Source organism: Centrocercus urophasianus, unplaced genomic scaffold (assembly GCF_019232065.1).
Source record: "Centrocercus urophasianus isolate 14NV4802_14NV808 unplaced genomic scaffold, USGS_Curo_1.0 seq_17, whole genome shotgun sequence".
NCBI classification, from domain to species: domain Eukaryota; kingdom Metazoa; phylum Chordata; class Aves; order Galliformes; family Phasianidae; genus Centrocercus; species Centrocercus urophasianus.
In genome coordinates, this window is record NW_024884722.1 from 1,035,033 (window position 1) to 1,062,750 (window position 27,718).

At 43.5% G+C, this 27,718-nt stretch overlaps 1 protein-coding gene across 1 annotated transcript; it reads right to left on the bottom strand.

Annotated features, from left to right (window-relative positions):
• Positions 1–5,557: 5,557 nt before the first annotated feature.
• GLRX3 (glutaredoxin 3) lies at positions 5,558–27,518 on the bottom strand. Its single transcript, XM_042818455.1, has 11 exons — positions 27,414–27,518; positions 22,599–22,707; positions 20,152–20,226; positions 19,376–19,577; positions 12,897–13,069; positions 12,733–12,794; positions 9,981–10,038; positions 8,406–8,458; positions 7,418–7,457; positions 7,243–7,335; positions 5,558–5,832 (listed from the first exon to the last, which is right to left on the bottom strand). The coding sequence occupies exons 1-11, from the start codon at positions 27,482–27,484 to the stop codon at positions 5,782–5,784; spliced, it is 987 nt and encodes a 328-aa protein (XP_042674389.1). The 5' UTR covers positions 27,485–27,518; the 3' UTR covers positions 5,558–5,781.
• Positions 27,519–27,718: the final 200 nt, after the last annotated feature.

Below are 27,718 nucleotides of genomic sequence, written 5' to 3' on the forward strand. Positions count from 1 at the left end.
ATGAAACATCTGTCCTTACACACAGGGATAGGCTGGTTTAAATCATCTGTCAATATTTTTCTACCAACCTGGCTATAATGAAATTAATCCAGGAAATTCACAGGGAACTGATCTGCTGAGCAGAAGGCAGAAGCACTGCAGTGTATATTTGCTGAAGTGGGCATTAACCCCCCCAAGGATCCCTGCCTGCAAGGTCTGAAAATTGCAGGCAATCTTCCTGTCCCAAGGATGCAGGCCCTGCAGGGCTCCCTCCGTCCATCTGCGAGCTCTCTGCAGGAATCCCCACAAACATTCTCAGCACAAACATACGCAGTTTGCCTAAAATGTTCTATGCTTGTATTTCCTGTGATCATTCTGGCTGTCATTAAGACGCGCCCGTTGTTTATAGGCATCCAAAACTCACAGCGAATAATTAAGAGCTCCAGAGCGATGCTGCAATTTTGTCTTCTTGGAAACTCATCTCCTGCAATCCACCCACCAGAGGAGAGCTGCAAAGCGTCATGGAAAGCCCCAGCCACGTGCAGGCCAGAAGCAATTTTGCACACACCCCCCTCAGTGCCCAACACGGCCCTCCTGAACCCGAGCTGCACACAACCTTGCTGGCCACAGCCATCCTATCTCTGCGGCGCATCCTTCACGCAAAAGGAACACCGCATAGTTTTGGCTTTCCGTCGGTGTACAGAGGAACTTCCCAGTGTTTTCTCATTAAACGATGCCCTCGATGCCGGCAGCGCTCGCGTTAATGCGTCTCTCAGAGCGCAGCTCCAGCAGCTCCTCCGGTGCGCGGATGGCTCCGCCTGGTGGTGCGCGGGGGGAAAGGAGAAAGCAGGGATGAGGAAAGGACGGGAAGGAAAGAGGGGACGAGAAACTGGTGATAGCAACTGCTGTAGGTGTGCAGGCTGTCCAAGCAAAGTAACAGAGCTTTCTGCCCGCACTTTTACATACTTGCTATGGAGTGGACTTCACTACACGGAGCTGCTTAGGCCCCTGCTGTGCACAAGCCCCCCCGTGCACAAACAGAAACTATCACTCTGGGTTAACACAACAGCTGAGCAAACCTCAGCTCTTTCCCAGGTGGGAGCAGTGCCAGGAGCAGCAGGTTGGGGAAGCACAGAGATGCCAGAGACTGAGTCCTTCCTTCCCCCTCCCCTCCTCTCCCCCACTTCGCTCAGTGCTTGCAGTGTGTTGGGGGTCACATCCCCATCCAGAGATGGCAAGCATTGGATTCTGTACCTTGAACCCGGATGCCACATCATTAAAATACAACACAGCATTTCCTAATGAATGAGGGTTCAGTAACAAATAAATAAATCTGAAAGAAAGGGAAGAATCAATTTACCAACCAAACTGCTGCAGTTCAGGCCCTGCCACCCCTGCTCCCACATAGCACCATTAATTCTCATCCAAGCTGTGCTGGGGATGCAGGGAACCCCACTCAGGGGCTCAACAGAGGACCCCACTCCCAACCCCTCCCTCCATTTCCCTCCTATCTCCCCCAGCCCTGCAGCTGCCCCTGGTTCAGCTCCCCCTGCACACAGAATGGCCAGGGTTGGAAGGGACCTCAAGGATCATGAATCCCCAGCCTCCCCACCACACACAGGGCCACCAACCTCCACATTTCATATCAGCCCAGGCTGCCCAGGGTCCCATCCAACCTGGCCTTGAACACCTCCAGGGATGGACGGGGCATCCAAGGGGGATGCAGGGAGGGGGAGAGCAACAGTTATCTGACAGCAACAGGCACAGGAGGAATGGCTTTAAACTAACAGAGGGGAGATGCAGGTTGGGTGTCAGGAGGAAATCATTCACCCAGAGGCAGTGCAGCCCTGGCATCACCCAGAGCTGTGCTGCCCCATCCCGGAGGTGCCCATGGACACAGCTGGGCTCTGGGAGCCTGAGCTGGGGGAGGGGTGAGAGAGTACCCAGATCACAGGAAGAGGGGCTGTGAGGGTTGGGATCCCACGGTCCCAACCGCAGTAACCACAGAGGGTTCTTATTACTCAATGGGCAAGTTTTAAAAAAGAAAAAAAAGCCGAAAAAAGTCCGAATTCCCCTTCGCGGACCCATGGGAGCGCCGTTAAAAAGGAACCGCAGAAACACGGCGCAGCTGCGCCCTCTGGCGGACGGCCGCCGCAGTGCCGGCCTGCAGGCGCGGCCCCCCAGCTGTCTCGCTCGCCCCGCAGTTTTACCGTTTCATCGAACCACAGAATGGTTTGAGTAGGAAGGGACCTCTAAAAGCCGCCCTGCAATGCACAGGGACACCCATAGCTCCATCAGTGCTCAGAGCCCACCCCCAGCCCTGGGCTGTCTGCAGGGACCACCCCCACCTCGCCGGGCAGCCCATGCAGTGCCTCCTGTCCCCCTCCCCAGCCGCACAGCCCCAGCACTCAGCCTGAACCTATAAAGAGCTGCGGAGGTGCAGTGAAGAGGCAAAAGGCAGTGGCCTTTTGGAGAAGTGGTCTCAAGAAACACACGTTCTTCGATGCAGGAGACCCCAAGCATGAAAACAAGCAGCCCACAGCCTTTCACCACATGCACTCAGGCTGCACCGGCTTGTCACGCTTTTACAAGAAGCCTTTACAGATTGCAAAGGCCGAGACTGCAATCCATCCTTTGCCATCCCTTCAGTTCTTTGAAAAGGATGATCGGAGCAAAAGCAGATCTCAATTTAAGATAGGAAATAAGATGGGAAACAGCTCAGAGGGAGAGGCATTTCGAAAGAGCCAAAGGCCACAAAGCACAACAACCCACTTACCTGCTCTGATGGACCGTGACCACGTCCTGCTCCCTCTGCTCACCTCTCAGCAGCAGCACTGATGGGAGCATCGAGTGCTAAAATCCCCACTTTGGGAGCCAACCTGACCGTGGGCTGCTCAAAGAGCCCTTGTAGGGACAGGGCTCGTCAGCCCATCCCACCTGCCTTACTCAGGGTTTTAATTCTGTCCTCAGGTTGGGTCTCAGAGCAATTTGTTCTTCAGAGAGCGGCCAGGCGCTGGCACAGCTGCCCAGGGGTGGCTCTCATATCCTCAGCAGCACCAAAGGCAGCTCTGCTGGGCCTTCTAAAACTCTGTGCACCCAAAGGAGGAGCAGCTACAACCAAAAGAAGCACAGCAGCCCGCACACAGCCCAAACCAGGGGATGGAACTTAAAGCTTAAAGAACATCCCTGGTCTCCTCAACTTCTGCTTTAGCACTACAAAATGAGATACTTCCTGATCACTTAATACTCTCCAGATTAAAACCATTAAGTACATCAAATTTCCCCTTGGATTGTCTGAAGGTTTTTAAGTAATGCTTGTATATTTCCAACTTCATGTTTAATTTAGAAACAGCATTGGACCGTCTCAGCTAAGTGGCACCTCTAAAAGTCAGTATTTCAAGGTCTTTCTGATTTATTTCCTAACCAGTTACCCGGTTGGGTGAACTTGTTCTGTGTAGTTAACAGAACACAGCAGTTAACTGTTGCTGCAGGATTCTCATTTTGGACACTCAAAGCAAGACAAGTCCTGCTCCATGCTCCATCCACTGACACTTTTCACTAACGCTTCACTACTGTGTCATTTAAAACCACAGATGGACTTGGGTTGGATCAGACACCTGTTGGCCCTGCAAGGCAGCAGCAGGGCATGAGCCACGCTCCCCAGCAGCACAGAAATCAAGGCTTTGACCACACGGCTGGAGTTGTTCTCCAGCACATCTCATCAGGATTTCTCATGCTCCCCTGAGCCAGGAGGGAGCACAAGCAGCTGTGCCCTGCAGTCAGCATCCTGCAGTGAGCTCCTTCCCACCACCGAGAGGCAGCCTGTGCCCACACACCGCAGGCACCAGCAGCACTGCAGCTCCTCCTCCAAGCAAACCCAACCAGAATTGCAGCTGTGGGACAGCAGGGCCCATAAATGTACTTGCTATCAATTCTTAACTCGCACAGTAGGTCAACACCACAAAGTCCTGTGCAGAAACACAGCTGCTTTCAAAAGCATTCAGATGGCACAGGGTAAAATTCAGTCCTAAAAAACACCAAAGTGATCATTTAACTTTTGCCAAGTTAAAATGCAAGTAGTCCTCGTCACAAACAACACCATCTACTCAAAATACTGCTAGCTACCAAAGTTCAGGCTCACAATTTAGCACTGTGAGAACCTAGCAGTTGCTGCACATGAAATGTTAACCCCAGGTCCCTGAAGCAGCACAGCAGTTTCACTTCAAGAATAGACAATTTGGGTAAACAAGGTGCAGTACAGGAGCACATGGAATACAAAAACATTCAGAAAAACCACGGGTGGTCCTTCACACTTGTATCAACCTGCGAAGACACTGCGAACCTTCAGCAGTTAGACTGCACTAGGAGTAATCTGGAAGGGAAAGGGTTTAGTTGGTCGTTGTTTTTACTACAGAAGGATCAGCATTTTGGATTGAGTCTTGCTTTAGTTGGCCACAAGCACCAAGTACACAGGTGTTTCTCAGCAAGCACAGCCAGCACAAAAAACAGTGAGGAACAGGCTCCTAGCAATGCCTCTCCACTCAAAGCTCACACCTGAGGAGGTTCAGGCACACCCCTGCTCACCAGTATTTCACTGCTGGGTTTTATAATCAGAGCTTAGCTTGCTCTTCTTCACATCCCAGAGCTCTCAAAGAATACAGTTTCCTTGTCTTTACTGTGCACAGCCAACGCACTCAGAACAGCTCACTTCAATATTTCACAGCTAGAAGTCGGCAGCAGCTGCTATTGCTGTCACACAGAGCAGTCTGCATGTAGCTAACTAGAAACTTATCATTATTTCACAGACAAAACCATCCTTTGAAACAAACAGCTCAATAGCCTCAGTACAGGGGCGAGGATCTCAGAATGCAAGCACAAGGAAGAGAAATACCCTCCATCAGCAGCAGCAGCAACGAGGAATGTTGTATTTTGATTTTCGGTGCTGCTGTGCTTTGTTTTTCCAAAGGCAGACCTGAAAGCACACTCGTGCTGTAGCTGGTGAAGGTCAACGCGCCGTATGAGCTCTTCATATTTGTTACAGATACTGAAAGAAAGATTAACAACAAATCTAAACCTCTGAATACCAAAGGATTTACGTGCTAACACAATCAGTTCAACTGCAGCAGTTGTAGCCCAGAAAGCAGGCCTCTGAACAGCTGTAACAGTGACAATACACCAGAAGACTGGCCTAACCATGGGTTTATTGGCTCACTTCCACTGAAATTTAATCATGTCCAAAAGCTATGTTCAAATTGGTCTAGTATCTGCGATTAACAGCCCCTGTACCTGCTCAGATAATGAAGATGCATGTACGCAGCTGAAACCCATTAATAACAACTTCCTAATGATGCACTGGATTAAAGCTTCAACAGCATTTTTCTCACTCACTAGACGTGAAAACAATTATTAGCAGGGACAGAAAGTTATTAAGTTCCATACCAGAGGCATTCCCATTAATATTTTCCTAATGATAGATCAATTTAGCCCTATATAAAGTACAACAGAGCGCTGTCATTACTTGATTCTTAAACATCTAGATACAATGAATACATTAGGAAGTGCAAGAAACACCCCAAACTCCTCTAACATTATGTTTTAATTGAATTTGAAGATCTTGACACGTTTCTATCTTCAGTGGAAACACACTTTCAGATGCAGCAGGGTCTTGTGACAGAGTACATAAGAAGCCTTTATTTACTTCTGATTGGTTCCACAGGGTTAAGTCACATTATATTGCTCCAGCATAATCTACCAATGAGTAATTGTTCAAAGAACTTCAGTTCCCACTGCTGACCTTGGACATTAATTTTCTCCCTTCAGAATAGGCAACAACTCGCCGCTTTCTTTTAGTTCCTGTAAAGACACAGACCCAACAATTAGTCACTACATGCACCTTGTGTCACATTCACACCATTTCAGTAGGAGCAGTTTACAGCTCAGTTCAGTGAGCATTAGGGGGATGAAGCTGATGACCCACTAGAGGTCCCTCTAGACCAAGGTTCTTCGTAAGGTTGCCTTTAAATTCTATTTGGTACCTTCCAAGCCAAAGAGGAAACTTCCTTAGGCAGAAGATAAGTCCTCAAAATAATTGTTATCAACTTTACCAGGTAAATCCTCTGGCATGTGCCCTCCTAGATAGATGTGAGCATACACAGAATTTTACACCCAAAATGCTTCCCACAAAGTGAAAAAACAACTACCATGCACTGACAGCCCTTGTTACAGTGTGTGCCAGTGACTAACAAGACAGAGAAATCTGTGAGCCATAACTGAGAGGTACTTGCCCATATTATCTGTGTGGTTTAACTCAAGTTCTAAGGCTAACTTATCAGAACAAAAAAACCATGAGATGCCTTGAAAGTAACACATACTGTGGAGTACATATTCTTTTCCCAAACCTCAAGAGAAACAGTTCTATCTCAGCTTTATTCCATATTATGCTACATAATAGAATGCATTTTAAAGGGCTGACAACATTCATCTACCCATACAATTTACTGTGAACCAGCAATGCAAACAGACAACTTAAATTCAAATGCCAGTGAGACAAGACTTCTGCAGCATCTCTGCAATGCCCAAGACTATACTTACTGATCACCGAAATCACCCACACACTTGTTAAATAAATAAAATTAAAGTAATCTATATAATTTAAGTAATACCAGTATTTTTAGAACTAAATGAGATTTATTGATTGCATCTTCCCAAGAGTTGCAGCGTCTGAGGAATTGGCTATAAAACATTCAGACAAGAATGGGCTCAGGAGTATTTGGGGTTTAGAACACTGTGGCTGCTGTTACAGAAATCAAAAACCACAGTAACAGATGCAGATCTATTTTTGTTGCTTCAGGCTCTGTTCAAACAGCTACAATAAACTTTGCTTTTTCCTAGGAATGAGACTGTTTGCTCGGGAAAAAATGTCTCACCCACCTTATTTGAGGAAAGCAATGTCAGAAGTAAAACAAAGAAGAGAACCCTGTAAAAATACACCTACAGGGTAAAAATGGTCTTTACAGTAACAGTAATTGACTGCTGTCAAGAAAATACATTTCACTGCTAAATCTTGGCATATGAGAATGCTAGAGATTTAGAGCTCCTTTCAAGCATACGTTGAGCTAATGGGAGGCACAGTAAAAGCAACCAGGGCATTCAGTTCCAAGATCATGGGCCACTACCAGGAACTTCAGTATGTTATGGGCAGAAAACATTTTTACAGTGTTAAACAAGTGGTAAATTTACATTTCAAGGTTCTCCCACTCTTACCTTAACAATATCCAACCCTCCAACGAGTTCACCTTTCACGTACAGCTGAGGGTATGTTGGCCAGTTTGAATAGGTTTTCAGTCCTTGCCGCACCTAAGAAAAACAACTGTAAGTGTGAGCTTCAACTTCAGTGAAAGTACCAGTGAATTCCACAGTGATGGAAATACTTGATTACCTCTTCGTCCTCCAGTATGTCAAATGTCTCATAATCAACACTAGAAAGAGAGAGGAAAAAAAAAAGATGGTAAAAGGAGGGAAGAAAGTCAGCTCCTTAGGCATGAAGAACTAACATCAAGCCTAGTTCCATGGCCAGCTTCCCAGTGCACAGATAACAGCATAATGTGCCACAAAATTAAGCTGTGTGGTCGATGCTCTAACTGATCAAAGCAATTCTGTTCGGCATTAGCTTCAAAAAACTTCCATGCTTTGCAAGTTTTCACTGAGGAGTCATCCAGCTACAGTTTACTTCATGTATTACTTGCACAAAAAGTCAGTGTAAATCTGAGTTCTGGCTGCTTTGTACTCCGAGGTGTCATTCTTCAATAACTAGGAAGCATGCAGCTTCCTGCTAGTGGATAGGGTCAATGATGAGGAATAGCAGTTTGAATAACAACTTATTTCCATGCTGTGCATTGATATATACAGTTTTCTAGTTATCTAAAAAGAAAAACCTCATGCTAAGATCTAGTTATCAAGACAACTGTTTAACCTCAAACTAGCAGTGCACCCAAAAGATGAGTTTATGCAAAGAAAGATCATACTCATCTCTCACTACAGAAGGAACTGCTTTGAAGGAGGAAATTGAGACCATGTGAGAAGCTCCAAGATTAAGAAAACTGATGATGAGGGATTTCTAATAGGAGCTGCTTATCAGGATGGAAGCATTTCTTTAATGTCAACAGCAAAAAAAAAAAAAAAATTATCCACTGTTGCAATAACCTGTTTAATCAGAACAAGACAATCACTATGAAGCAGTGCTGAAGCAGTGTAATATCCGACCACAACTGACACTGTGTCAAATGAATGTAGTAGGGATTCATGCTGTGGGTTTCACACAGGGATACTTAGATACTTCTGAACAAAATAGCAACATCCTGGGAAGTTTCCCACTACCGTTTTTCCCCTTAAAACAGAAGGGGTAAATTAAATCAAAACTTACATACCCAGTATTGTTTATGATTTCTATAATTTGCTTGCTGAATCCACATTTTGCAGACTAGAAGACAAAAAAAAAAAAAAAAAACACATTAAAACATTTCTGCTGTGTTTGATCCTCCAAATTCCAGCTCAAGTTACACTGTAACTGCTATAAATTTGTTGCTAATGAGACCTTACTGAATAAGCAGTACTGATCCCTTAGATTAGTGCCATCCAGGCTGACCTGCTGGCCATGCTTCTTCGTGTGCAGCCCAGGTCACAGCTGGCTTCAGGGCTGTGAGGACACACTGCTGGCTCATGTCCAGGCACCATCCAACAGCACCCCCAGGTCCTTTTTGGCAGGGCTGTGCTCTGTCCTTACATTGCCCAGCTTCTATTGATAGTGGGATCGCTGTGACCCATGTGCAAGATCCTGCACTTGGCTCTGCTGAACCTCATGAGATTCTCTTGGACCCAAAGGAGTCCTAAGTTTCTCTGGATGGCATCACCACCACTGCTTCAGTGAGTCAGCACAACCTCCAGGGTTCCAGTGGCTATGAAACTGCTTAGACAAACACTCTCACAAGTATATTTTCTCTATAGATCTAGCAGGTTTAGGGAGCAAATGTGAAAATAAAATGGAAAGAAATCACATGAATAAAATCAGTCCCCCATCTTTATCACTTCTAAATAAAACACCTGTATACAACCAGCAACTATAATTATTGCTTACAGTACAGAGAGTACATCCCAATACTCCAATGAAGAGTTTAAGCTAGGTGCCAGTAAGTCATTTTGACAGGAAGAACTGCAGCATCTTCCTGTTCAATAGGGAACAATTTATCCCACAGTTATTTTGAGGATGCAACACAAAGAAACAGACTGAACTTTTAGTTGACAGTTATTTGCTGCTACTTCACACCTAATTGTTCACAGTTCTCTCTTTGATCACTACCTTTATTTCCATTGAGAAAGGTAATTAATCTCAGCTCAAAGTCACCAGGCATACATCATTCCATGTGTTGGGAGTGATCTTTTGTAGTATGTGGCACTATATTTTAGTCTCAAAAAAAACATCTGGCAGCTTTTTTTTTTCTCCTCCAAACGCAGTTGTTTCAAATGCATCATAAAAAAAATCAGAAATTGAAAAGGATTGGGAATCCAATGCAACAGGTGAAGAGAGGGAAACTCCTAAGAACATATAGTCAAAGCTGAAGTGTCAAGTAACAGTAGAAGTGTATGCTCCAACTAGGACAGATACTAGCCACAGCATTCTGAACAGCAGAAGAAAACCCATTAGCTGTGAACGCAATCAATAAGCCCAGACCAAAACGACACACACACTTCTTCCATTCATTCCTGTGTTGCAGATCAATTGACAGATGTCACTACAGTCAGGGAATTTCATGCCTGGTCTGTATAAATGCAACCAGCATTTCAGCAATAAATATTTCAATCTGATAAAACTCTGACCGCTCTTTCGTACAGAAGCACCAAATACAAAGAGGACAAATAACTTCCCAGAACCACTGATTTTTATTAAGCAAAGGAACAAGGGAAAGAAGCTGCTTAAGTGTTGCAAAATACTTTTGTAATCTTACCTGTTTGTTTCCCTTCATAAAAAGCATTACAGGAGCTTTGTTTATCAAGCTTTTAAGCCTACAGGAAGGAGGGAACAGGAAGACAAAACAGCTCAGTTATTATCCAGGTGGAAAGATAGCAACTTATAGCTTTATCAAATGCATTTGAAGCAGTGCTCTGAGCACTTCCATTTATATTGTTTACAGTAACTTTAGTCAATAAGACTGAACAATCTTGTTACATTTAGGCAATAATTTACACTTCTAGGTTGCTCTTTAGGTATTAAGTAACAAAATTAGGAAAAACACAGGATACTCCTAACACAGTATCTTCCTTTTGTAATCTATTGACTTGCACACACTGAATGCAATATAATGCTTCTTACTCTCCACGTAAGACAGTTCTGTAGAGCAAGAGCCATACACAGTGTCTGTAAGCCACACAATCACCAAAGACAAACCACCACTGAAATTCAGGGATGGGTCCATTTTGCCCCACTGTGCCCTGGCTGCTTCTGGTTCACCCTCATCAGACAGCCTCAAGTCTTTCCTTCTCCCTGTAGGAACTGTGCTCTGTGACAGTTGATGGGAAGAGCTAGCTAAACCTCCTGTCCTGCTGCTTCCTGCTAACAGGGTATTATCCTCTATAGCACACGTGGCAGGTGGTTATTTTCTCTAAAATGTCACTTCGCACTGCTCATGCAAAATGATCCCAGACCACAGAATCCAGGATCTCCCTGAAATAATAATAAAAAAAACCAACAAATTGCATGTTTGCATACAAAGCTAAAATCAACAACTTTGCCATCCAAATGGCCTCCAGCATAAGGAACAACAGGTACATTAACTGCTAGAGCAACTTCCCCTAGCAACAGATCTGCTCAGAGAAAGCAGTAATTTCCAGAGTCCATTTTCCAGGCTGACTTCAAAAGAAGATGCAGTTCAGCAACGGGAAGAGATCAAGCACTGAGTAAAGGAATATAATTGAGTATTAAATAGATTTTACTACCAATTTCCTTCGTTTTATTAAGTCTTAGTGTTTGACCAGGTAGCTCACAGGGTTTTTCTTATGAGCGACTGATAGCATGAATGTAGTCTGAAAGAGATGTGAAGTGTCCCAAAACTAACTATGAGGTTTGCTACAAAGAGTAATAAATGCATGTCACAGTACTGAACTTCCCAGCCATCACACAAAAACACAGCTCAGAAAAACACTGCATGACACTGCTAAAAAACAAACACCTACTAAATGATGAAGAGCAAACCAGGCAATGAGGATCAGATGCAACTCATGTGGTACTTTTTTAGCCAGGTTGCCTTCAGGTCATTTCTACATCAACATTTGATAAAACTGAGAACAGCTTCACACAGCTGTTCAAAAGCTGATGCTGCTCCTTTATGGAGATATTTGCCATACCAGTGACACTGATGCATTAAAACACATTAGATAAGTGCAGGACACTGCAAATCAGCTTATCTGCCTCAAGACTGAGCAAAGCAAAAGTCAGGTATGAATTTGATGAAGCTGCAAGCTATCCAAGCTTGCAGAAAGAATTAAGAGACCAGAGGAAGTTTCCTAGAATCAATTTTTAAAAACAACACTGAAGCAGTGTAACTTCTAGTCATAATTTAGTCTCAAGCTGCAGAAGTTTTCTGTGGTATCGGTGAGGCAATTTACAAATTACCCTACTGAACCATACTGAACCTCTACCACATTTCAATTGAAAAGGGAATTCAAAAGTATACAACTGTCCAAGTGCACCTCATTCATGCAACAAAACGGGTTGCATTAAGTTAGCTCTCTGCTGGGATGAGAAGGGGAGAGGAGCAGCAGCAGTCTTATCTGGTGGTTTGCAAAGCTCTTATTTCTTATCGTCTTCAGACAACAAGTGGGAAATCTATGCTTACACATTTGCCTTCAAGGCACAGGCTGTCCTCCTGGTAAATCACCCTCAGTTTGCATGTTTTAACAGCACTATCAACACAAACTAGGAAAAAAAAAGCCACACATCCTAGCATCCAACACAAGGACCCCTCGGATGTCTGGAGCTGCACTGCCTGGGGCATGTCAGAATTTCAAACAGGTGCAAACCTTCAAATGGGAAGGTTAAAGGAGGACAGATTGGTTTCCAGATATTACATGTGATTCAGGATGCTGCATTTCCTACTGATGTAGCATATGTTCATGTGGCCAAGGTGAGAGAAAACATGAACTGAAGGACATGAGCAATCAAGAAAAACGAGGAGAGAAACCTGAGGTTTTTTCCTTACATTAACATCATGAACTTTATGCCAAATAAAGATAGCCTCAGTTATTAGTGTGCTCAGAGGAGGATTTCTGTAGTTATCTTCATAAACTCTTACATCATCGCCTACTATCATAAAACAGTACAAATATAATTGCAAGCAAAGTCTATAAGAACAGCACAGCTTCATACTTTTATATAGAAATGATGCTTACTACACAGAAAATAGAACATACTAAACAACTTGAAGACAGTAGGAATGCTCTCATTAGAAGAAAACTTGGGGTTCTTGAGCAGTTTGATCTCATGGAAGCTGTTCCTGTCCACATTAAGGAGTTTGGAACTAGATGGCCTTTAAAGATGAGCTTCAGTCTTCCAAATTTAAACTATTCTAAGATCCTATGATTATCATCTGATAAAATAAAGTACCAATTTGTATAGAATGTATATAAGAGTGTTCACTTGTAAAACTGAGAAGGACACCTCAAAAATTGACCCCCTGAAAATAATGACAGAATACATCATACCTGTCCTCTAACTTCTGTGCCTTGGGACAGACTGTGTCCAGTTCTCCAGAAGCTTCAAGTTCCTAAGGAGACAGGGGAGGAGAAAAACCAGACGTAAAACCAAAAGAACCCAAAACCAGACGCTTCTCACAATTACCAGAACTAGAAATTTCTCAGTTTCTAACCTTGATAATATCAAGTCCACCTATTAGCTCTCCAGCTACATACAACTGTGGATAAGTTGGCCAATTAGAGTATGTTTTCAGCCCCTGACGAACTTCTTCATCAGAAAAAATATCAAAACTGCTAAATGAAATACCATGTTTGTTCAGTATCTCCACCATCTGTTTGCTGAAACCTGCAAAAAAGAGGAATTATACAGAATTTTAAGCACGGTACTCCCACATCCACACTAAACTTTATTCAACAAAAATACACAATTCTCTATTAAAAACCTCAGATGTTACAAAGGAGGAAAAAGCATATTTATTACTGGGATTACAAAGCCTAAGTACATGGACAGCTTGCCAAGTCAGGAACTTCACTACATGCAGAGCCACCCGATGGCCTTTGTATACATGCCTGTTGTTCCAGCATGCAACCAAAGCAATACTAAACAGATTTCCTATTCTGCCTCCTCCAGTCCTTCTCCCTTCAGCTCCCAAAGAAAAGCTGCTCAGTTACTAGAAGAGCACCTTCAGCAGCCTTCATTTTATCCCTCTGCTTTAATTGCTGTTTCTTCCTCCAGTTACTTATCTCCTACACTGAAAGGAGATGAGGTTGACAAACCAAGCAGGATTCAGGATTCAAACCTGATTGTATTTCACTAATTTAAACTAGAAACTTGGCTATTATTTTGTTCTTAATAGTTTTGCTTTGAGAGTATATCCTTCCCTTCCTTCTGGCCTTTTTAAACCCTACATTCATGAGCACATTATATTACTTTATTATCCCTGTGACATGTGTATAATGTGCTTTGTTTTCTTCTCAGGACACGAAGCCATAGCTCTGATAGCATCTTTTCAGAACAACATTAGGCACTGGCCATTACAGTGCAAACATTCAGATATAACAAATATTTGCAGCCAACCAGAGAGGAAAAAAGATCTCTCCCTTTTGTACCTAACAATATTTTTCCTAAGAAAATCACTTTATATGTAGAAAATCTCACATGCATGACAGTTCTAGCATTCGAAAACTCATCCAAATCTTCTTAAGCTTGAAGAAAAATTAACAAAAAAAATTCATTTTGCAAGTAATTCTCCTATTAAAATGAAACACTACATTGATGTTTTTAAAAGATTCTTTTTAAAGCTGCTCTCCATTAAAATCCTTCAAAGTTACTTTAAAACGAAACAGGGTCACACTACCCAGGCTGTATCCTTCACATCAACAGGTCCATTCTTTACAGGTTAATCTGAAAAAAACAACAACTTAGAACTGGATGCTCAAAGCCATCATCATCCACTTAACACTGCCACTATGCAGAGCACAGGTTGCCCTGCAGAAGATAGCAGCCCAGCAGATGTTTCCCCCATCCCTGCAGGCATTCAAGGCCAGGCTGGATGTGGCTCTGGGCAGCCTGGGCTGCTGGCTGGTGACCTGCACACAGCAGGGGGTTGGAAGTAGATGAACATCGTGGTCCTTTGCAACCCAGGCCATTCTACAGTCCTGTGATTCATTCTGTGGATATTTACTCCATAAAGAAAATGGATAAGAAGACAACTGCAGTAATTACAGCACAAGGATGCCCAGCACTCGATCGTTAGGGCTGATGATCAAAACTCCATTCACAACCCCACTGTTTCTCTTCTTGTCCTGCTACGAAAACTGTTAAATACAGAAGAACAACACTGAAATGCTCTGCAGCTCTGCTTCCTTTCTGAGGCATGATCTTTATCCTAAGTATTCCAACACCTCCTGCAGTTGCTCCCATGCTCATCCCTTCTAATGATGTACAGCCTCCTACATCACTTGTAGGGCTTGCTAAAGTGATCCATGAGAATTTGCCCACAGAACACTATGATGATAATGTATGTTTTATATCTGTGCCAACTCTTTCTGCTTCAGAGTCAAATGCCCTTGCAATCCCACCAATTCCCTAAAACAACTCCAACAAACACAAATGAAAACCTCTACACAAGTGTTAAATAAAAGACCACGCTTAAAGGCTTTAATAAGGGAAAAAGAGAAATAAAGAGCCTTAAATGGGAAAAAAGAATCAGAGGGCCATACAAAAGTAACCTTTGATTTCAGCTCACACGGCCACCTATTAGTTTTTGAAATATGGATTTTTTACTATAGCTTTCTGCAGTTTTCACCATCTAGAATTTATTGAGATATGAAATAGCAGTGTTTATATGTATGGCATCTAAGTTGCTTTTCTTTCTACAACTGAAGTGTTAAGTTCATGTACAGCCTGAAGTAAAACACAGATTCTGATATTATTTTTTTTCCCTTCCATCCATCTGGGAGTTCATTAGTAAACAGCTAAAGGCCGACTGCTGATGGTTATTCCATCACCAATGCATTAACTCATTTCTACTGTAAGAGACGGGGCGGGGGGAAGCTTTATTTTAGCTGTAGGCAATTGCATGCAAACTAGAAAGATTGATTGGTTGCGTTTCATTTTGAAGGGTTATGGTAGCAGCCTGCAAGTGTTATGCTTGGGGACAAAGTGTCAGAGCAGCTTTAGTTTTGTAAGAAAAGATTGAGGCCGAGTTTCTGAAGAAATACAACACGAGCATCGCGAGTAATAATTAAACTGCAAACAAACACTTTAAGCAATTATCTGGAAAAATCACAAGTGCCACTCCAGCTACTGCAGAGATAAAAACAGCCTGAATAAACGGCTTCATCAATGAAGCAAACAAATACTTGCACAGGCCAGAAGAACCTGATGAAACAACACAGCAATCACACACAGCTGCCAATAAGCACTCAGCCTTGCTTTACACTGTGCTTAGCTGGCTTTTCCAGCAAGGAAATCACAAGCTACAGAAGACCTTAAAATCCACTGACAGATAGGGATCCCAACTGCTCACCAACTGCACGGAATACATCTGGTCTATTCTTTGCACCAAATTGATTCACGTTGCAAATGTCTTCTTTCAACAGGCAAGGCTCTTTATTCAATTATATTTATATTATTCCTACTGCTCTTAGAGTAGATCTGAATTATCTTTGACAAAGTGTTACATTATCTCACCTTGAAAAAGGCTCTGTCTACTGCAGGATGTGAAAGCCAACTTACTGACATCTCCCAGCTACTGCCAGGAGCTGCCAAAGCATTCTAAAGCAAGTATAATATTTAATTACAAAATTAAGAGCCGTAAGCTCAGGTTATTTTCTATTGCATTACATTTTAATACATACATTTATTTAGGCAAGGACCTCCTGTGCATTTTTCAGGTTTGAAGAAACACCTACTTTATCATGTTAATGCAAGGCAAGTGAGCCTGTGCTGTGCCATTAATCTGCTTTCCATACTGGGTTTACCCCAAAGTAGCACTCCTTAGCTTTGATGTCTAGAAATGCCTTTTTGGTTTGTGCTTCCATGTTTTTTATTTAGCCTTGCAACTCTTCCATCAGTAACTTTAACACACAAAAATACACACAGGGCCTTCCTTCTCCCTGCCCAACAGATCTGCCTGGCATTCTGCTCACTGCCCTCTGGGAAACCAGTTCTTCATTCAGCAACACCAGCACAGCAGGTCCACCTGCAGCACTGCTACATCTGCACCCAACACAGCTCAATCCAAAGCACGCATCTGAATAACCGAGGCTGCAGGAAGCCCTGATGTAGGCACAAATATATGGAGCTCATCAGAGCACTGCCCTATTATGTAGTTATTATGGGAGGTACCAATAGTTGCATTTCACAGATCTACTTCAGAATAAGCCAAAATTCCAATTCCTAAAGAAAACAATCTACAATTCCTATGACCACATCAACTTGCAAGCACCTGTAGCTACACTGTTACGCAGCACAAAACTACAGATACATAGATGCAACTTCACCAGCTCAGGCACACAACTCCTGTAACCCCAAACACACAACAGCACAACGCACGTGGAAGCTCTGAGATCTGGGGTTATTCCTCAAACTGTTCCTGCTGAAGCAATACTGGCACTTTGTTAATGCAGTGAAAAGAAACAACAGGCTTGAAATTTGAAAGGGATAAAGAAGAAAAACAGACTGTGTAAACACTAACATAGCAGAAGCCTGATGCAGTTTGGGATGCCTCTTTCATGCACTTGTTCCTCTACAACCTTCTGACAGCAACCAACGGTAAAGCGGCACGCAAACATTTAAGAGCAGCTGGAATGCTGTGTAGGCACTGAGTGCAGGGGCAGTAGGAAAAGAGGCAGGAAAACAGGCCAGACAAGTGCTGGGCTGAGCTGCCAGGCTCCCCCTGCCCTGCCCAGCAGCACCCATCTCTGCAGCACGCAGCCCAGGCTGACACACACCTGATGTGTCACTACTTCTCTTTCAAATATCGTCTCTTTAAAAGCAAGTTTTCCTTCTCAGAAAAAGGCACCAAGCCCTGTACTAAACTCCCTCCAATTACCAGCATTTGACAGGCAGACAGTTCTCCTGCCCAACGCACGCAGAGTCAGCTTCTCCCTGTAATTCCATCCCAGTAGGCCCAAGCAGTAGATCCACTGTCACCTCCACTCTGCTCAACTCCCCCGTCTGTCAAGCACAGGTCGTGACCTAAAGCCACCTGAACTTAATGAAAAGACTCTCATTTACCCTGTGGACCCAATCCTCAATTTCAATAAGCACTGCTACAGACACAATTCCTGAAATACAAATAGCTATCCTGTAACATCCTGCCTGCACAGACACAATGTAAAATAGCAGAAACTGTTTTGAGAGTGACATAGCCACGTCTGTATTATCTTCACCAAATCAGTGTGCTCCAATTTGCATCTTTCCACACGTAAGTAAACAGTGTATGTGGTTTCTTTCAGGTACTATCACAGAATCAGGTACTTTTAGGTACTATCACAGCTCTTCCATTCAGTTTCTGGACACAGTCCAATGGAACATGCAAGAGATGCTACAGAGGCACATCTGCATTTGAAACTTGTTAGCTAAATCTAATACTTAAACCATTATGAGATCTTCCATGTGTGGAGGATAAGCAGCATTAGCACAGCACAAGGATGTTTGGCAGCTGATAGCACATCCCTAACTCACCACACCATGCCACCAGCTCAGATCAATCTGTGGGCTCCTGACTGGATAGGAGAAGCACTGATGTGCCTCTGGGCAGCACGTCTTGAACACTTAGGACCACAACAGGGGTGGAGAGTCTCATGTAACAATTTAAGCACTTGTCTCTTTATTGGTTCTGTAAATATTTGCTCATTGCCAGCAGCTCAGCCTGTAAGGAGTTACTGTTTCTAGTTCTTTCCTGATTTTCCTGTTACACTTGTAAATTCCTTCATCTTTTTGGCCCTGCAATATAGTTAGCACAACTTGCCTTACAGGAGGCATGCACACATAGCAAAGGAATCTAATCTTAGACATCTCAGCATCAGCTGCTTCACAAAAGGAACTGTAGACACTGAAATATTTAATCTCCAGACCAATATGGTGAGAGAATGGAGACAAATCATTGCAAGCTTCCCCCCTCCAGTTGTTCTAACCTTTTGGTTTTATAATTTTATAATTATAACATATTGCCACCATTCCCTGAACAAGACAGTCTTCAAACTTCAAGTAAACATCTGGGAGATAAATGATGAGGAATGGTTATTTTCCCACACTGCATTTTGCTCTTTGGTGTTGTTTGTTGGGTTTTTTTTTTTTGTTTTGTTTTGTTTTGTTTTTTTGGGAGGGGGTTGTTGGGGGAGAAAAAAAAAATCCAAGATGAGATATAGGGGTTAGAGAGCAGTTATATACATGAAAATAACAGCACAAAAACTAGAAGCTGAAAATTCACTAAGGTATGAAAGAAAAACACTGGTGGGTTAGAAGCTGACTGACAACTGAAAACAAACTGAAGCTGTTATCTTGAGACCTGTCCCTACAAGGCAGGCCAAGCAAAGCATCAGTACTGTGCAGCAACTTGTTGAGACCACCTGAGTAGAAAGGTAGCAGCTTCACAGCACCTAACCTTGCTTTTTAATATTTGTTTACCTGCTTTTCTACAGATAAACACTTCAAGTCAGCTGGGAATCAAGTCCTCTTAATTCGTGCTCACTGTTTATAGAACTAGGCTTAAGTAAAAGCCTTTCCACTGTAGCAGTCATGCTACTGTCTTTCAGTTTTACTAGCTAGTGTAGCTTTGGTTTCTTTATCCAACATGGCAACAGTGATTCTGTTAGTTAATTCTTGTTATTCCCCGAATGGAATCATACTCTTCAGACTATTTGACATTTTTACAGGTGAAGTGATGCACAAAATACACAGTGACTGAACATGAGGAATGTTTAAGGATAGCACTGCACATATTCTTCAGACAGTACCTAGTATTTGTGATGCCATTTCCAAAACTGAAGCAAACACACAACAATTCTTTAGCTGTAGGTAAGCAAGGACCTCTATTAATGCTTCTAAGCATGCAAGATACCACCGGGATGTAACTCCAAATCTTAAAGTAGCCTAAAAACAGCATTGCCACATTGAACATGACCTTCAGAAAATCCTTACCACAGCGAGGTTCTTTTGGAGACCCTTTCATAAACAGCATGCAAGGGGCAGCATTGATGAGTTTCTTCAGACGAACATTAAGATCTTCTTTTGCACTGTCATTAGAGCCAGCAGGAACAGAAGCGCTGGACGCATGGCGCTGGACTTTTTTGGTCAGCTCTGGGGCATGAGCACCATCTAATCTGTCAACTTTCTGGGAGTTCTGAGGAAGCCAAAATACAGGCTATGTGAAAGGACTGCATTCAGAACGTGTACCGTCCCAAAAAACAGTGAAACCACCAGATAAAACACAGGTTTTTGCATTAGTGCATTGATCTTGTAGCCAATCTTTAGCAGCAGCACACTCAAGACCCATACCATTCTGTTAGCTAGCTACTCAACGCTAGCAAAGCTTACACTGAAAGAATGATAGAGGAAGTATTAAGAATTTTATCATCACAGGTAAATGCACCCCATAAAGGCTTGTCATTTCTACCAAAAGACAGTTGAGTTTTCTTCTTTTATGTCATGCTGTAGCACCACAGCTAGAGAACATTACTAAAAAAGTATGACAGCTAACATAAAAACTTGTTAAGAACTCCAAAGCAATTAAGAAATCCCTGAAAAATTACACAAAAATAATGCATACAGAAATGATTCTTAGATTCCTCTGGATAGGTTAGATCAGACACACAAATGTTTCTCCACTGAGTTTTCACCAAGTTTCTGCCCTCCTAGCAGCATAAAAAAATATACATATTAAAAGCTCCTTTTCTTCTAAACTTGTCTTCTCTTACCTTAAAGAATAAGAACGTTGGAACAGAACTAATTTCGTATTTCTCAGACACTTCTGGCACAGCTTCAGCTTCCAGCTGGAAAACAGCAACAAAGAGAGAGAAGAAAAATAGTTTTATTTTCATAATCTTCTTTCAAGTTTGATTGTGGATGTCAAACCTGTCTAAGATGTTCTCAGAGATGCTTTATACATTTAAAAAGGAATTTGACGCACAAGTTTGTGACATATTTGCATTTAAATGAGACTCGCTGGCGTGTCATCCACTGAGCCTACAGTGTCAAAACAGGTTCAGAGGTTTTTATTCTGTTGCACATTTCAAAAGATGCCTGGAGGCTGTGAGGAAAATTTTTGGTGCACTGGTGACCTAGTAAATTTTCAATCATATGCAGCTACTACTATATTGAAATCCATAAATCATTGACCCCAGTTATGTCATGATTACAGTGCTTATTTTCTGCCCACAGCAATTCTTGCTGTTTGCTCTATTGACTAATTTCAAGGGGCAGTACATCACGAGTGACTTTTGCAGCCTTCTGCAAATTACGAAGCAAAAAGGAGCGTTTCTTCAATAAGCTCCTGATGCCTGCTAAATTTTGTTTTTAACTCCTACGATGCTACTGAGCACTGAGTGCAAAGCTTGCTCAGATTATTGGTTCTGATTTTATTCAGCCTTCAGAAACATGCCTTGAAATTACACAAGGTAGCAATTCACTGTACAAACATACCTTTTAATTGACTTAAATTGATGATTTGCTATGCATGGGCTAAAAGCTTACTGGAGTGACAAGTTTTACAGTACAGGACTGTGTAAGACACTTGCTCTACAGCAACTGCAGAGTTAATGGTAAAGAAAACAAGTGTTGCTAGATATTTTTCAAGGAGAAACCTGTGATCCAGCACCTAGAAGAAAAAGCCTTTCAGTGTTATTCCACAATCCATACAGTGACAATTCAGGAACAAGCACAAGCAAACAGCTCACAGCTGCCCACACATCTGTCCTCACTGAGCTGTTTTAGAGTGAGACCTGCCAGTTATTGCAACTGAAGGCAGCAAACATCTCAGCATTTGAGCATTACAACACATTTTGGTTCACTAGCTCAGCAGGCTCTCAAGGAACTTCCTCAACACAGAAGCAACTCAATGCAGTAACACAGAACTGTGAGCTGAAAACTGTAAATATTCTAATTAGCTTTTGTCTTTTAAGTGGCACATGATTAAAAGCCACATCCATAACTGTAATTTTCTTTTTCAGTAAAGTTGCCTACTTACCCAGCTATTTGTTTTCCACTCTGCTCGAGTCACACACACACAGATTTCACATTTCAATAACTTGCTCATCTTGGTATCTCTTCTCAAAAGACTTTTTCTAACAGTTTCTTAATACAAAACAACTTAACCAAGGCAAGGATCTTAGAATGAGGATAGGCAGCAACTAAACTGAGGAATTACATCTGAAAACATTTCAGCAATTACTGTCAGTTCTGAAGATCATTTCCTCATGACTTGCTCTACTCTAGAACACCCTGGGTTCTGACTGGCAGGGCACTGCCCTGCTCTTGGTCAGCCATCCTGAACCATCTGCTGAGCTAACAGGCTCCTGCCTGGGAAAAGTCCAATCCTGGCTACTCTGGAACACAGAAATTGCACAGAGCTGGCTGTTCCATTACTCCCTGCCTCCATAATCATACAAGCATTTCATTAACAAGAAAAAGTTGTTTTAAAATAAACAGCACGCTGTTGAAGTTCATTCGTTTTCCCTTCCACATTGCTTCTCTAGGATGTGCAGAAGATGTCACAAACATACAGCAGCTCATTGATGTCTCAACCACTTGGTGCTAACACTATCCTCATATCAGAGTGACAGTGTTGCAGAAACATGAACTATCTCTCCTTTAAACATTAAGAAGACTGCTGTTCTTTTCTTCTGAAGCACCACACAGAAAACTAAGAAAAGTATCTATACAAATTGTAGATCTACATGGCTAACTATTATCATTAGAACAAACAAAATCTATAGCATGTTTAAAAGGACACTGTTTCTAAATTAACCTGAAATCCACAGATGAAAAATAAACACACTGTACACAGAAGGGAAGGACTGAGAAGCTGCAGGCACAAACTTAAAAGCTTATTTGTTAGATAAGCAGCTAACAGAAGACATCTCTTCATCGTATTTTAGTAAACTTACTTTTTTTTTTTCCTCCTTTAAGTACTAAGATAAATGAAGGTGCTGTCTATAGAGTATCCAGTTTGGAAAGAAGAACTTAAAACTTTTATCCCACACATTTTTTGATGCGTCTTTTTCATATATTCAACTCTGTTTTCAAACAAGTCAAAGCAGATCTTCAAAGCCAGCTGCACTCACTCTCTGTGACATGCCACTCACACATCAAACAGCAGCTCTCCTCTGTTCCCAACACCCTTGGCTGCCCGGCCTTGAGGACTTACCTGCACAAACGTAACCTGCGTGTGTTCCTTCGCTAGAGTGGCCATAACCTCATTCATCTGTGCACACTGGGGAGCCCATGGTGCCCAGAAGTGGACAACTACAAGTGCTCTATTAAAAGGAAAAAAAAAATAACAGCATTTACTTTTAAGTAACAATTATGCGCTATACAGGCTTCATTCACAGACACACTTACACAAACCCACGTCTTCCTGGGAAGAAAACTGAGTAAGTGAAACTGGGAACATTTTTCTATGACTTACAGAGAGAATAACTTCACTGCTTCCTCAGGGAACAGACCAACACCTAACACTTCTGTTAAGGCAACACAGTAGAAAGAAAAAATGTCAGAGTCACAGAAAGGCCTGGGTTGAAAAAGGAGCACCATGATCATCTAGTGTCAACTCTCTGCTGTGTGCAGGGCTGCCAACCACTAGTCGTGTACTTTGATGGGAAAGAATCATGCTATAGGAATGTCAGACAGGAAAAAGAACGAGCAGCAAGACTGGAGATGGAGTGAAGCTACAGGAAGCTGCTCCTGAAACACACGAAGGCCAAGCACTCAGAATCCATCCTAGAGCTGCAACTTCCCCACAGCTCCAGCCAGGCACACCACCCCTCTACCCTGCACCTCCAACCATGCACATCACCCCTCAGCCCTGAGCCCCAGCTCAGCACCTTCACCATAGCCCTCTCCTCGCAGTGCCACTGCTGTGCTGCCTCTTTGATTTCCCATCAGAGAAAAATGACTACTTTTATTAAAGTCAACTGGGACTTCGCTAAAAATTCTTATGCTGAAATGCCATTTATTTCTTCAACTTCTTATTCTTCTCCAAGGTTTTCTTGAATCACAGAATCCTTAGAGTCGGAAGAGACCTCTGAGGGCCATCCAGTCCAACTCCCCTGCAGTGAATCAGGACACCAAGGCCTGATCCAGCCTGACCTTGAAAGTCTCCAGAGATGGAGCATCCACCACATCTCCAGGCAGCCTGTTCCAGTGCCTCACTGCCCTCCCTGTAAAAGACTTTTCCCTTGTATCAAACCTAAATCTGCCCTCTCTGAGCTTGAAGCCATTGCCCCTTGTTCTATCACCACAGACCCTGACAAAGAGTCTGTCCTCTTCTTTCCTGTAGCTCCCCTTCAGGCTCTGATGACTGTGACAACATATTTGCATTTCATTCTCAACTCTGCAGGTTTCAACTCGCTTTCCCTAAGTCAAATACCCCAGATAACAGGAGATAAAGAAGACAAACGTACTACTGTTAATCTACCTGGACACAAGAATCGGCAGATTGATGCCCTACAAGCCATTTTGTATCTTCCACCACCAAACAATGGAAGCTCACTCCAAATTTCCATGGCCTTGCATGCAGCACAACACTGGTACAGAAACAGAAGCCATGTCACCTGAGCACATACTCCAAATACAGAGCTAAGAGCAACTCACATGCAGAACCACTGACTTCAAAGACCTCCTTTTCCAAAGCAATTCTAGGAAACCTTGGTAGCAGTACGATAGGATACATAATAGGATACATCCCACCAGCCCTGCAAGCTGAAAGGCGAGCTTGGGAGCAGCTGTGCTGCCTGCCCTGGCCACCAGCTCCTCCAGCACCTTTGTGCCACTCCATGACAGAGCACAGCTTCTGCATTCCACCTCCCACAACTGATTTCCAGCACTGAAATCCCAGTAAAGGCTCGTTTTAATGACTTACTCTTTACTTATAAACGGGATTTGACAGAGGTTCCTTCTCTAAAAAAGAAAAAAAAAAACACTCAGATCACGTGTCACTGCTCAAAGGTAATTCTGAAACTCATTAATTCTGAAACTCTGTTTCAGCATGGAAACTTGTAACGTTCTTTTGGATGGAGTCTGCCTAGAGAGCAAAAGCAGCAGCAGGGGACAGCAAGGGACAGCACAGGCAGCTCGTGCAGCAGTTCTCTCTCCGCAGAGCAGAGTTCCTCCAAAACCTCTACAGCCACACTTTGGTGAGAACTGAGCCAACGGAGCCTAAACTGCACAGCACACACTGCAGGCAGCTTTCTTTTGCTGATAAATTCATTCTGTATTGAATTACACTGCCCTCTCAGTGCCAGGGCTTCATAAACAAAGCTTGAAAAAAAATGCAGGAGTAATTCACAATAGTAAGCAAGGAAGAAAATCAAGAGTTAATGAAGCACATCAGTAGTTCTGAACAAAGCATTTCCTAGGTCCAACCAGGATATTCTGTAAGAAATTACCACTATCAAGAAAAAGAGGATGGTAACAAATACTGATAGCTTCTCCAGAAGCTTCTCTTCCTGTATCACTTCGTACTTCCTTTAAGAAACTTTTGCTTTCCTGCTTCATAATTTAAGTGAATATTTTAACATACAGTGACATCATTAACTCTCAATTTCATTTTGATCATCTAAATGTAAAAAGTACATTGATATATAACTTCTGATATCATCCAGACATGATATGATTAAAAAAAAAAAAATTCTATGACTGATCACTAAGTCCAACCATCACTCCATCACCACATTACGTCGTTCACAAAAGTTTGGGTTTGTGGTTTCTTAGCAGTAACAAAAAAAAGCCAAATATTTCAAATCAAACAGAGGAATATAACTGTCAGTACTATCGACTCAGTGAAGAGCCAAAAAAAAGTACACGTCAAATAATTAAAACTATTAAAGAGAAAACTGACCTAAGTTCTGGGGTGAATGAAGAACTACTGGTGGGTTTTGTTTTGTGGGTTTTGTTTTGTGGGTTTGTTGTTTGTTTGTTTGTTTTTTTTCTTTTTTTTTCTTTTTTTTTTTTTGGCTGCTGAGAATAACTTCAAAATGTTGAATTTGCTCCTGAAAATACTTTCATTTCAGCCTGTGTACACGCATAGAAGTGTGTGTGTGTGTGTGTGTGTGTGTGTGTGTGTGTGTGTGTGAGAGTGGAATTCCTTCCACATCCCCATTCAGCCCCTTTGCAGAAGGGAAATTCCAGAAAGAATTAAAAGTTGCTCATCAAGACTCTTCCTCCAATAATCCTAGATTGGCCTGGGTTGAAAAGGACCACAGTGCTCATCCAGCTCCAACCCCCTGCTGTGTGCAGGTCACCAACCAGCAGCCCAGGCTGCCCAGAGCCACATCCAGCCTGGCCTTGAATGCCTGCAGGGATGGGGCATCCACAGCCTCCTTGGGCAACCTGTGCCAGTGCCTCACCACCCTCTGGGGGAAAAACTTCCTCCTAAAATAATCAAAGCTTCTCAATGTTTCTTTAAGCTGTCATTAAGAACCTGAGGCTGGTAATTTCATTATCCCACACCAGCAATTTCTTCAGTTTTCTCTCCTTCCATGTTCAAAGGCTGCTGATAACTCAGCAGCTAAATGGCATAGAAATGTCATTGCCAAAGCAACTTCTATTAACACACCACACCAAATCCACTTAGACACAGACAGGTTATGAATTAAAGATGTTACAACTGCCACCACACCTCTGACTCCCCAGAACAAGTGAAGAACATCACCAAACCTGCCATTCAGGAAGGCTCCCAAAGCCCTTTTTGTCTTTCCCACTGTCAGACTGCAGCTCCTCCCTGCCAAAGCCAACACACTGTATGAAAGATGAGCACCTAGGTCTTCTAATTCAGAACTGCCACTGAGTGGTTTGAGTTGGCAGGAACCTCCAAAGGCCACCTGGTCTGATCCCCTGCAATGCACAGGGACACCCACAGCTGCATCACAGCTCCACATATGGACACAGAGCTCCATGTGAGGCCCCACCAGCACACAGCAGAAGGGTAGGATCACCTCCCTGAACTACTGATCACTCTTCTTTTGATGCTGCCCAGGACATAATTGGCTTCCTGGGCCGGGAGGGCACAGTGCTGGCTCACACGCAGCTTCCCATCCACTGTTTGGTATTAATCAAGCACAGCATTTAAACATTAGTCAGCTGCATGAACAGACACCCCATCAAATCAGGTACCACGTGCTACTTCTCACAAGCTTAACCCTGCAGGCTCTGATGAGTGTGACAACATATTTGCATTTCATTCACAACTCTGCTGGTTTCAACTTGCTTTCCCTAAGTCAAATACCCCAGATAACAGGAGGTAAAGAAGACAAATATGCACTATTGTTAATCTACCTGGACACAAGAAGTCATTTTGTATCTTCCACCACCAAACAATGGAAGCTCACTCCAAATTTCCATGGCCTTGCATGAGCACAACACTGGTACAGGAACAGAAGCCATGTCACCTGAGCACATACTCCGCATACAGAGCTAAGAGCAACTCACATGCAGAACCACTGACTTCAAAGACCTCCTTTTCCAAAGCAATTCTAGGAAACCTTGGTAGCAGTACAATAGGATACATAATAGGATACATCCTACCAGCCCTGCAAGCTGAAAGGCGAGCTTGGGAGCAGCTGTGCTGCCTGCCCTGGCCACCAGCTCCTCCAGCACCTTTGTGCCACTCCATGACAGAGCACAGCTTCTGCATTTCACCTCCCACAAGCGAGGCTTTTTCCTTACACCCATCCTAAACATCCCCCCTTTACACTTTAAACCATTTCCCCACGTCCTACCACAACAGACCCCGAAGAAGTGCCCGTCCCATCCTTTCTCGCAGCCCCCACCCGGACACACACTTAAGAAGGATGGCTCACACAGCACCCTGCCAGCACGCCCAGCCCGAGGCCTATCGAGGCCTCACGTCTCTCCCCGCCTCCGGGGTCGCACCTCAGCACCCGCCGTTCCACCCTCCCTATCCGCCAAGCCTCCCGCTCCCTCAGCCGGCAGAACGCCGCCCCGCAGCCCAGCTGGGCCTCACCGCTCCTTCTGCTGCAGCAGCCGCTGGAAATCCTCTGCGGATCCCGCCGTCACCACCTCCCCCGCCGCCATGGCCTCGCCGCAGGAAGGAGGAGCGGAGCGGGGTCACGTGGGAGCGACGGCCGCGCAGGCGCAGACAGGGCCGCGCCTCTCGCGCAGGTGCTGCCCGCCCCTCTGCGCATGCGCCGTGAGGCTGAGAAGGCGGTGGCGGGAAGGGCGGCCGTCAGTCAGAGCCGTCAGTCAGAGCCGCGGGGCGGAGCTGAGCGCTGCCTCCCTCTGAGAGGCTTTAAAGCCGAAGCTGCGCTT

Excerpts from the sequence above, each read along its gene's own strand:
- GLRX3 (XM_042818455.1), bottom strand. The coding sequence starts at position 27,484 with ATGGCGGCGGGGGAGGTGGTGACGGCGGGATCCGCAGAGGATTTCCAG. Across the intron at positions 20,227-22,598 it reads CGCAGGTTACGTTTGTGCAG|CTGGAAGCTGAAGCTGTGCC; the intron begins GTAAGTCCTCAA and ends GCTGTTTTCCAG. Across the intron at positions 5,833-7,242 it reads GAGGGTTGGATATTGTTAAG|GAACTAAAAGAAAGCGGCGA; the intron begins GTAAGAGTGGGA and ends GTGTCTTTACAG.